Source organism: Canis lupus, chromosome 6, assembly GCF_011100685.1.
Source record: "Canis lupus familiaris isolate Mischka breed German Shepherd chromosome 6, alternate assembly UU_Cfam_GSD_1.0, whole genome shotgun sequence".
Classification (NCBI taxonomy): domain Eukaryota; kingdom Metazoa; phylum Chordata; class Mammalia; order Carnivora; family Canidae; genus Canis; species Canis lupus.
In genome coordinates this window covers 17,710,761-17,721,146 of record NC_049227.1, presented here as the reverse complement: position 1 = coordinate 17,721,146, position 10,386 = coordinate 17,710,761, and the positions used below count along the sequence as shown (strand labels likewise).

General features: G+C 49.6%; 1 protein-coding gene and 1 long non-coding RNA gene across 2 annotated transcripts; one reads left to right on the top strand and one right to left on the bottom strand.

Moving 5' to 3' along the window:
* Positions 1-329: 329 nt before the first annotated feature.
* Positions 330-7,662, bottom strand: ZNF689 (zinc finger protein 689). The gene is made up of 3 exons (XM_038539808.1): positions 6,775-7,662; positions 6,444-6,557; positions 330-5,131 (listed from the first exon to the last, which is right to left on the bottom strand). The coding sequence occupies exons 1-3, from the start codon at positions 6,977-6,979 to the stop codon at positions 3,948-3,950; spliced, it is 1,503 nt and encodes a 500-aa protein (XP_038395736.1). The 5' UTR covers positions 6,980-7,662; the 3' UTR covers positions 330-3,947.
* LOC102154020 lies at positions 3,573-8,314 on the top strand. Its single transcript, XR_005360733.1, has 2 exons — positions 3,573-6,604; positions 7,151-8,314. It is a non-coding gene; the product is annotated as an uncharacterized LOC102154020 (long non-coding RNA).
* Positions 8,315-10,386: the final 2,072 nt, after the last annotated feature.

The following is a 10,386-nucleotide window of genomic DNA, read 5'->3' as shown; positions in this document are numbered from 1 at the left end:
GCTTGCTTGCTTGCTTTCTATACTCTAGGTTACAGCTTTTTTTTTTTTTTTTTTTTAAGATTTTATTTATTTATTCATGAGAGACACAGAGAGTCAGAGACACAGGCAAAGGGAAAAGCAGGCTCCCTGCAAGAAGCCTAATGTGGGACTTGACCCCAGGACCTCAGGATCATGACCTGAGCCGGAAGGCAGACACTCAACCACTGAGCCGCCCAGGTGCCCTGGTTATAGCTTATTAAAGGAAAAGGATATAGATTAAAGTCAGCAAAGGAGAAAGGTGCATGGGCAGAGTCCAGGAGAAACCAGATACAAACTTCCAGGCGTTCTTGTCTAGTGGAGTTGCACAGGGATGCACTTTATTCTTCTAACAATGATTTGTGACAATATGTGTGAACTGTTGCCAACCAGAGAAACTCACCCAAGCCTTGGTATCTAGGGTTTTTAATGGGGAGTCAGTTACACACAGAGTACCCACATGACTGACCTTAGCTACTCAGACTCAGCCTCCCGGAGCAAAAACACATTCATCATAAACCACATTGTCAGGATAAACTCATCTGGTCAGACTGGTACAGCACGGCTTGGTGCCTCCAGCATACAGTCACACCCTAATCAGGCAAAATAGTACAAGGCTTTGGAATTTATCTCCCAGGAATGAGCCAAGTGCCAGTCCTGAAGATGGGCTTTCTTTGGAGTGGGCAGGGTTTGAGCAACTTAAGCCTGCTGAGTTAACCCTTTTCTATACATGCCTGGTCTCCAGGAGTCCACTGCCTGGTGAAGTACAGAGATATTTTGGATCTCCAAGAATTAGAATGTGTATAGATCCAATGTCCAGTAATCCCTAAAAATCATAATGACTTCCCCTTTTCCTGTGCCTTGCCACCCTGGGAAATAGCTGCAGGTACATTTGAGAAAGGCTAGAAGGAAGATATATCCTGTGTTTTTGCCAGTGTAATATAGTCCTTCATCAGGGGGCTCAACCTCTCTTCGTTTAGGAGGCTCTAGATCTGGTATTGGCTCGTCTGAGAATTTGTTGAAGGCAAGGCCTTGCATTTTTGGCATACTCTGCAAGATGTGGAGCAACACGAGAGACACATGGAGGAGCATCTCCTCACATCTACTTTATGGGGTTCTCATACACATTACATTGGAATGCATATAAAGTGCTTAACACAGTATGTGCCCCATCATAAATGCTCAACAAAGTGGCTATGATACTATTGCAATAGGCCAAAGAATACAGTGAATATAGGCTACTGTTTCAAGAAATTTAGCTGAGAGGCGCCTGGCTGGTTCAGTTGGTAGAACATGCGACTCTTGATCTTGGGTTGTGAATTTAAGTCCCATGTTGGGTGTAGGGATTACTGAAAAATAAAATCTTAAAAAAAGAGATTTTAGACTGGCAGGTGTGTATTCCAGACAAGAGAGGGACTCTGAAACCATAAAACTAAGAGGAGAGAAAGATGTAGCAAAGTCCCCTAGAGGGCAGGAGATAAAATCAAGCACAACTATGTTGGTGAACGCTATAATTAAATACTTGTAAATGTGGAGTCAGTGGAGAGTGAGATATTAAGAGCTCCTATTTGAAACCTTCGGTTTCTTAAAGGTATTCACTGGTTAAGGATACAGGGAAGACATACTGAAGGCTCACTGAGGTTGAAGATGAGGAAAGGCGTGGTGCTGGCTCTGGCACCTCTCAGCAGCACTGCTATTTCCTCCTCTACAGCTCATGGGAGATAAATCCATATCATGACTGTGGATTGTTCATTCTTTGGGTTGCAAGTAACAGAAACTCAAACTACCTGAAACAGAAGGGGGAACTAATTGGAAAGATACTGGGATCTCCCAAGGAAAACAGGGCCAGGTCACAGCTGGGCATGGAATGACACTGGGACTGAAATACTTTAGGGGACCTAGGAAGTTGTCACTCATCTTGGCCCTCTACTGACCACACACACACTGGAACTTGGCCACCAGGGCCTCCAAGTCTTATGAGTTAGAATCTGGGCCCAAAGGAAGTCAACAGAATTCCTAGGTAAAGAGAGTTGGGTCAGCCTGGTGGTAAACATAGAATAGCCTGTTCTAATATAGAGCTAGGCAGACATTTGAATAGCTGTTAGGGCAGGTCTGCATCAGAACTGTAAAAATTTCTACCCAGTCAAGGACCTAGACTTATATTTTATAAACAGTAATTCCACAAGGAACATCATTTATTGATATTTTAATGAGACCCAATCTGGTATGACCCGTCTTAGGGTAGCTCATCCATTCATCTGAGGAGAAACAGTTAGAATGCAACTTGCTAAATACCAGAACAGAGGTAATTACAGACACTGTGTCCTCCAGCAGCTCCCCCACTTTGGGGCTGAGATTAGGAGAGCTGAAGGAACAAGCAACAGGGGTAGGAACATGACCCACTCCAGCTGTTGGAATAGCAGAGAAGTCATGTTGGGAAATCCCAATTTGGTGCAGCTACCCAAGGCAAAGTGGTAGGCCTTGTTCATTTAATGTGGTAAAGCTTTACTGAGCATCTACTCTGATGGGTGCCAGGGAGGCAGAGCAAAGATTAAGACACATTGCTGCTGCTGCTTTGGGGAGCTTATGTGAGGAAGGCAGGCATGAACACAATTTGGGGACTATAGACTCTTCCTGCTCTGTGTTCAATTACTCAACTTTCTACCTCCCTTGAATGGCCTCATCTCATTTTATGAAAACTGTTGAGGACTCATGGAAAGTCCTGTGCTGAGGTTTCCTTATTCTGATGAGAATCAGGGAGGAGTGAGACCCAGTTCTCAAGGATTTTCTAGCCACTGGCTGCCTGGAACTAATCCACATCCACTGGATGAAGCACAAGCTGGTCCCCGTTTTACCTCTTGCTGCTAGGTCATGGCTCCCCTGCTTTTCCTTAAAATCAGTCTTCTCCCAAAGCTTATTTTGCCTATGTCCCAGACCCAACTTGAATCAATTTCCCAAACATGGGGAGCAGAAGACTTGTCTTCACAGTATGTGGTTTAAAAAAAAAAAAAAACCTATTTATGTGTCTGCAATGAAGCCCTGGTCCAGTGTCACCACCCCCAGATTCAGTGCAATCTACAGCTGTTAAAACAGGTAGAGACCAAGGAGGTGTACAGTGTACACTGTGCTGATGGCATATTTTAGCCTGACCCTTTAAAAGGGACATTGAAAAACCAACACCTGTTTGGAGAGAGCACATGTGGGAATGGAAACTCTGTCTTTAAGGAATGATTGACCAAATAATGCTGTTTAACCTGAAAACATGGGCAAAGCAGATGTAATTTAAATTATCTGAAATGCTGTCATGTAGATGGAGTATTACATATTCTGGGCCAGGCTTATTGGGAAGGAGAATGTGGTACTTCAACAGCCTTCTATTAAAGATCAGAGCTATCCCACAATGAAATGACCTGCCTTGTGAGGTAGTGAGCTCCCTGTCAAGGGAGGTTTTAAAGCAAGGGTAAAACAACTTGGCAGGAGTGTTGTAAAAAGAGGGCTAAACCAGGTCTGTTTAAACCTGGTATGGAGGAAGGGGCAGAGCAGGGCAAACTACCCCCTCCCGCCCCCCCATGAATGGGATTCTCCTGACTGTATGCAAGGGGACAGGTAATCCCTGTATACACAAACTAGAAAAGCAAACAGCTTGGAAAATAGCAGGGAGAACTGTCAGCGCTGATATCAACACACAGAAATACTTTCAGGATAGGGTAGCTTGGAAAACCACCACATGATGTCACCTCTCCTAATGGGACGGTCTGTTCTAGCCACTTACGGTAAGGCAGCCAGCGTGGTGGAAGAGACTACAGTTCAGGGCTCTGTAGCAGGACACCTGGATTTTCTGTTCGGACTCTGCCTTGCCTGACCTGGGGCTTCTGCTTCCCTTCTCTGGGCCCCTCCATGAAATCAAATGAACCTCTTGGGTCCTTCCCCTACTAAAGCGCACTGCCCTTCTGGCTGGCGCCCCCTAGAGCAGATCTAGAGCTACAGTTCGGGGCCCTGGGGCTACACTTGTGGACTGCCAGAGACCACCTCTGGCGGAAGCACCGGCCGCACTCCAGGCAGGGGAAGGGCTTCTCCCCTGTGTGCAGGAGCTGGTGCTGAGCCAGGTGGCTCCACTGGGCAAAGCGCTTGGCACACAGGTCGCAGGCATAAGGCCGCTCGCCTGAGTGCACGCGCCGGTGACTAGCCAGGAGCGAGGGGTAGGCGAAGCGGCGGCCACAGTCCTCGCAGGCGTGTAGCTTCTCCTCCGTGTGCGTGCTGCGGTGGATGGCTAGGGAGCCGCTCCGCCGGAAGGCGCGGCCGCAGTCCGGGCAGGGGTAGGGCTTCTCTCCTGTGTGCAAGAGCTGGTGCTGGAGCAACGTGCTGCGCTGGGAAAAGCGGGCCTCACAGTGCTCGCAAGCATAGGGGCGCTCCCCGGAGTGCACCCGCCGGTGGCTGACCAGGCGAGAGGATGAAGAGAAACGCCGCTCGCAGTCTGGACACGGGTAGGGCTTCTCGCCTGTGTGGATACGCTGATGGATGACGAGGGCGGTGCGCTGCCGAAAGCGGCGGTTGCATTCCAGGCAGGTGTAGGGCTTCTCTCCCGTGTGTGTGCGTTGGTGGATGGCTAGCAGGGAAGGATAGGCAAAGCGCCGCCCGCAGCTGGGGCACTGGTGGGGCTTTTCACCTGTATGCGTGGTCCGGTGATTGGCCAAGGAGCGGCTTCTACGGAAGCAGCGGCCACAGTCGGGGCAGTGGTAGGGCTTCTCCCCTGTGTGGATAACCTGGTGCTGCGAGAGGTTCTTGCGTTGGGAGAAACGTTTGCCACACTGGTCACACACGTAGGGACACTCACCAGAGTGTGCCCGCCGGTGACTGACCAGCAGGGAGGGATAGGAAAAGCGGCGCCCACAGTCTGGGCAAGGATAAGGCTTTTTCAGATTCTGGGCACACTTGTGGCTCTCCAGGGCCAGATGATCAGGGAAGGTACAACCACAATCAGGGCAGATGGGGCCCCCAGATGTCTGCCTGGGGATCAGCCGGGGTTTGCTGGGCCGCCGCCCTCTCTTCCCTTTTCGGGGTGCCTCCTTAGGCGGGAATACTTCCTTCTCTCCATTCTTCTTTCTGGTTCTGGTTTCTATAGAAACACAGGGAGAGATTAATTTAACAAATACTACTCCCCTATCCTTGCCCCTGACACTGTTACAGGTGAGAAGACAAACAGGCTCAGCCCCTCTTCAAGGAGTGTTAGTGCCAAGGACAACAAGCTGTGACATACTACTAAAGAAATAGGGAGGATATTCCAGTAGTCCCCAGCTCTATCTGGAGAAGTCAGGAAGAGTTTCTTGGAGGTTATGCAGATTTAAGAAATTACAAATTTTTGAAGAGGTTAAGTGTAAGGCAGGAAGTAGAAGCATGAGGTGTGAGATGGCAGTGACTAGGTCATAAGGCCCTCTAGGCCAATGGTTCTCAAATTTTATTGTGATGAGAATTATTTGGGTAGCTTATTGAAACAAGTTTGGCTTCAGCAGGTCTGGCATGGAGCCCAAGATTTTGTATTTCTGATTCTTTCCTGAGTGATGCTGCTGCTGGTCTGAGGACCACACTCTCAACCACTGCTGTTGAGGACCTTAAACTCCAGTGCTTCTCAAACGTAAACATGCATGCCAATCAACTGGGGCTGTTAACAAAAGAAATACAAGGTCCTAGATATCCATCAGAGTAAATTAATAGTTCTGGGTCCAGGAATCTTTTTTTTTTTTTTTTTTTTACTGAGTTCCTCAAGTGACTGCGCTATAACTGACAGCCACATGACAACCTGCCATGGCAAAAACGGAAAAGTTTTAAGCAAGGAAGTATCATGGACAGATCTGAATCTTGGAAAGACAGCCCTGGTCTCAGAGAATCCAGCACACAAACAGCAGCCCAAGCAGTTATATCCACCCCTATGGGTGAATCTGGGACCGGTCCACCTTAATGGCATTAATCAGAGCCTTGCTTGATCCTGAGAGCAGATTCCTGCACCGATTAGGGGTTGCCCTGCCAAAAGGGCAAAAAGAGGACCCTGCACCCCAGGCAGCTGTTCCCCATGAGATCCCTTCAACCCAAATCCAGAACACCCAGACAGGTACCAGGTGTCTCAGTCAGAGCCCAGTTCAGAGCAGACTGGAGGACAGGGATCCTGGGAAGGAGGCCAGAGGGTAGCTCCTTCTAAAAGCTCACCAATTCATTCACACAACAGAGAACTGCAGGCCCTTGGTTTGCAAACTGACATGTAAATCACTGTATGGTGGACCCACCCAACACCATCAGAGAGACAAGATCCTAAGGTGTGAAAATGAACACAGAAAATCAAGCATTACAGCATGGGCCACAGGCTCCCCAGGCCACCAACACTCTAGACTAAGTCGTTAGAGGTTGCAGGCCCTTTGCAGGCATTTTACACTCACTTCTTTGGACTGTTACCCGTCTTGGGCACTCCTGCGGATCCAGGGCAGCCGGTTCCCAATCATCGGTATTTCGTTCCAACCAGGAGATGAGGGCTGGTTTGGGGCCTGCGCACCCTGGGCGAGGAGAACCAGTCAGACTTCCAGCTCCTAGATAACGCTCGGTAAAGATCTACCCGGTGTCATCTCCTGTCCTCCTCCCCTGACACAACCTGGTCGCAGGCCAGGTCCCTGGACACTCTGGTCTCCCTGCCGCCCTGCCCTTACCCCCCGCCCGCTCCTAACCTCCTCCATCCCTTCGGGCCTCGCGGACGCGAACGGGGCCGGGCCTCACCGAGCGCGCCCAGGTGGCCGTAGGTCTCCCGCATCACGTCCCGGTACAGGGCCCTCTGCGCGGGCCGCAGGCAGCCCCACTCCTCCGGGGAGAAGTACACGGCCACGTCCGCGAACTTCACCGCCCTCGGCCTCCTTCCCCTTCTCCGGCCGGGTGCGGCCTCTCCTTGTCCCCGCGCGGACAGTGGAGCCGAAGGTGGCGCCATTGGACCCCAGAAGCCAGCGCCACGGCCTTCCCCGTCCCGGCCTGGACCCCTGGCGGACCCCGGGATTTGGGATCCCCAGCCGGGCCGGGGCTGAGCGTGCCTGGGGAGGCCCGGAGGGAATAGGAATCGGCCGCCTTGCGGGGCTAACGGAAACCTTTCGCTGTTATTCAGGAAACTCCTGCCCGAACTTGGGTGAAAGGCACCGGAAGATGCCTTCGGGGAAGATGGCGGCGCTGCTACCGCACCGCCTTAGCCTGGAACACAGGCGGCTTCCAGCTATCGATTTTATTGACCGGAGCGCCATGCCGGCTTCCTAACCTCTTTGCCCTCAAGTGTGATGGCGCTGCGATTGGGCTTCACGCCCTTTTTTCCCCCATTACACGCGCCCATTGGGCGGCGGCCGAAGATCGGGCGTTCTGATTGGATGGTGGCGAAAGCGGCCTGTTTGAACGAAGCCAACCGAAGCTTAAGGGCAGGAAGCCGAGCCTGGGCGCCGGGGCCCTGCAGCCAGATCGCAGGCGGGCGGCGGCGAGGCGGCTAGGCGGCTAAGTGACCGGCCCTGTTCTCTGGCAGCCGCTGCCTCCCTGAGGAAGGGAAGGATTTGAGTGACGGAGCCACCCCGGCCAACTTGGGGCTGAGAGTACCCTGGTGGCTTTCTCCGAATTGGACAACTTCCTGGTGCCCTTTCGGGAGGGGAAAGAACGTTGGCGTTTCCTGCACGCAGGCACCGTTCCCCTATGACACATTTCATCTTTTTTTTTTTTTTTTCTTTGCTACCGTTGTGTAAAGTTCGTGATGGTTATCCTCCGTTTCTACTGATAGGAAAAATCTCAAAGGGATTCTGCTTGTAAGGAGAAGAAACAAAGATTTAAACCCGAGGCTGACCGGCCCTTTATTAAAACCGCTGAAGTCGGCTCCCTTCCCCCGCACTATCAGAATTCGCTTGTCAATGATCTGACCTCCTGGCCTTTTCTCAGGTTCTATCTTCTGCACATTTCTCCATAGTTTATTTTTACGTGACATTTGTCCAATGTACAAAGCGTGGTGCTGGGCATTTTGGAAATGAGTCGTGCACCATGCTCTGAATGGAGTTAATAGTTGAGTGAGGCACATGCATTTAAAAGTAGTAACAGTGCTGCAAGCATCTATGTGAAAGGCATAGGAAAATTGCTGATGGAACCAGTCAGCCCTCACTCCATCGGTCCCCACTTCTCTGTGGCTGTGCAGGGTTTCCCAAGGATCTGGGGATCAGAGAATATGCCATTTGCTACAACATTTCAGCTATCTCTCCAGCCCATTAATCAATTTTTTAATTAAAAAAAAAGATTTTATTTATTCATGAGAGACACACAAAGAGAGAGGCAGAGACATAGGCAGAGGGAGAAGCAAACTCCAAGCAGGAAGCCCTATGCAGAACTCAATCCCAGGATTCCGGGATTACACCTAGCCAAAAGCAGAGGCTCAACCTCTGAGCCACCCAGACATCCCTAATCAACCTTTTTTAAGTACCTACTCTTAGCAAAACACCTACCCCCAAAGCCTGCAATGAGTAAACACAATGTGTCAGGAATTCGTAGGATAACATAGGTAGTAAGGGGTTCCAAGGAAGATGACTTTTTTTTTCAAGATTTTATTTATTTATTTATGAGAGACACACACAGAGAGAGAGAGAGAGGCAGAGACACAGCCAGAGAGAGGGAGAAGCAGGCTCCATGCAGGAAGCCCGATATGGGACTCGATCCCAGGTCTCCAGGATCATGACCTGGACTGAAGGCGGCGCTAAACCACTGAGCCACCTGGGCTGCCCAGGAAGATGACTTTGAACAGCGGAAGTAAGGGGGGAAAACCTGCAGTAAACAGGTTGAGTTCTCTGTTCCAAGCATAGTGACTGTTGATTGAACAAACTACTGGGGATGCAGGTGGAATGTCAAGATTGCCAAATGAATAAGACAGGGTCCCTCTGACGTTCCAGATTGATGCATCAGGTGAAAAATGAGTTTGGTCTATGAATGGGTAGGATTTAGGGAGGGCAGTGGTGCTCAATGTACACCCATTGAATAAACAGCTGAATTCCAGGGCCATAAAGATCTCTGGTACAAAACAAGGAATTCAGGAAAGTTCTGAGTGTGGAGGGAATGAGTCCACTTTCTGATGCAGTACAAAATACCATTAGGGTAAAACTGAAGGATCGAAAGGATAGGCTGGCACCAGGTATTAGATGGCTTTATCCTGCACACTGGGGAGTTCCAAATCAGTTTAGAGGAGTGAATTGCTTTCTGATAATGTTTTTGGAAAAATACTCTGGTAGTTTGCAGGGCTGATAGCTTTGTGCCTATGCTTTCTGCCTATACATAGTTCAGTTTAAAGAAATAAGAAGGTAAACTTGGGCTGCTAAGGGAATACAAAGGCCAATGGATAGCAAACCATTTCATTTGGAAGAAAGTGTTCAAACAATGGAAAGGCATCTGTGGGAATTTTGCCTAAATGGTAATGATGTGCTGTCAATGATGCTGATACCGAATAGGAAGGATAGGAAGGATGATTAAATACTGAGATGAAAAGGTGCTGAGCCCTCTTCCCACATATAGCCCGTTAGCCCTGGGTTGGAAAGGTCCCATTTGGCCTAGCTTATTTTTGTCTTGGTGGGAGCTACGAAGGCAGGATCTAGGAATCAGGCAGAGTCAGATGCTCTTAACCATAGGGAAACATTTTGGAGGGAGAAGCACCCAGAACTTAATGTAACAACAGAGGTTCGGGATCCCTGGGTGGCGCAGCGGTTTGGCGCCTGCCTTTGGCCCAGGGCGCGATCCTGGAGATCCAGGATCGAATCCCACATCAGGCTCCCGGTGCATGGAGCCTGCTTCTCCCTCTGCCTATGTCTCTGCCTCTCTCTCTCTCTCTCTGTGACTATCATAAATAAAAAAAACAAAAAAAACAAAAAAAAACAACAGAGGTTCTTGCTCCTTTCTGTATAAATTCCTGGATCCACATTGGGTACAAAGACAAGCAGGGCTCCGCCTTTTTATTTCCCCTGTAGAGAAGAATGGAGAAGATCCATGGAGTCTGCACACCAAGAAGCCACATAAGGACCAAGGACACCTTGTTTTGGGTAAAGGAAAATGGTGGTGAGGGCCAAAAAAGTACCAACTAAGTGCCACCATGTAGGCACATTGATATAGATGATCTCAATTGAAACTCACCTTCCAGGAGTGCCCAGCTGACTCAGTCATAGTAGCCTGTGACTTTTTTTTTTTTAAGATTTTATTTATTTATTCATGCAAGACCCAGAGAGAGGCAAAGACATAGGCAGAGGGAGAAGCGGGCTCCCCTCAGGGAGCCAGATATGGAATCTTTAAACAGGGTGCAGAACTCTGGGATCACACCCTGAGCCGAAGACAGACGCTCAA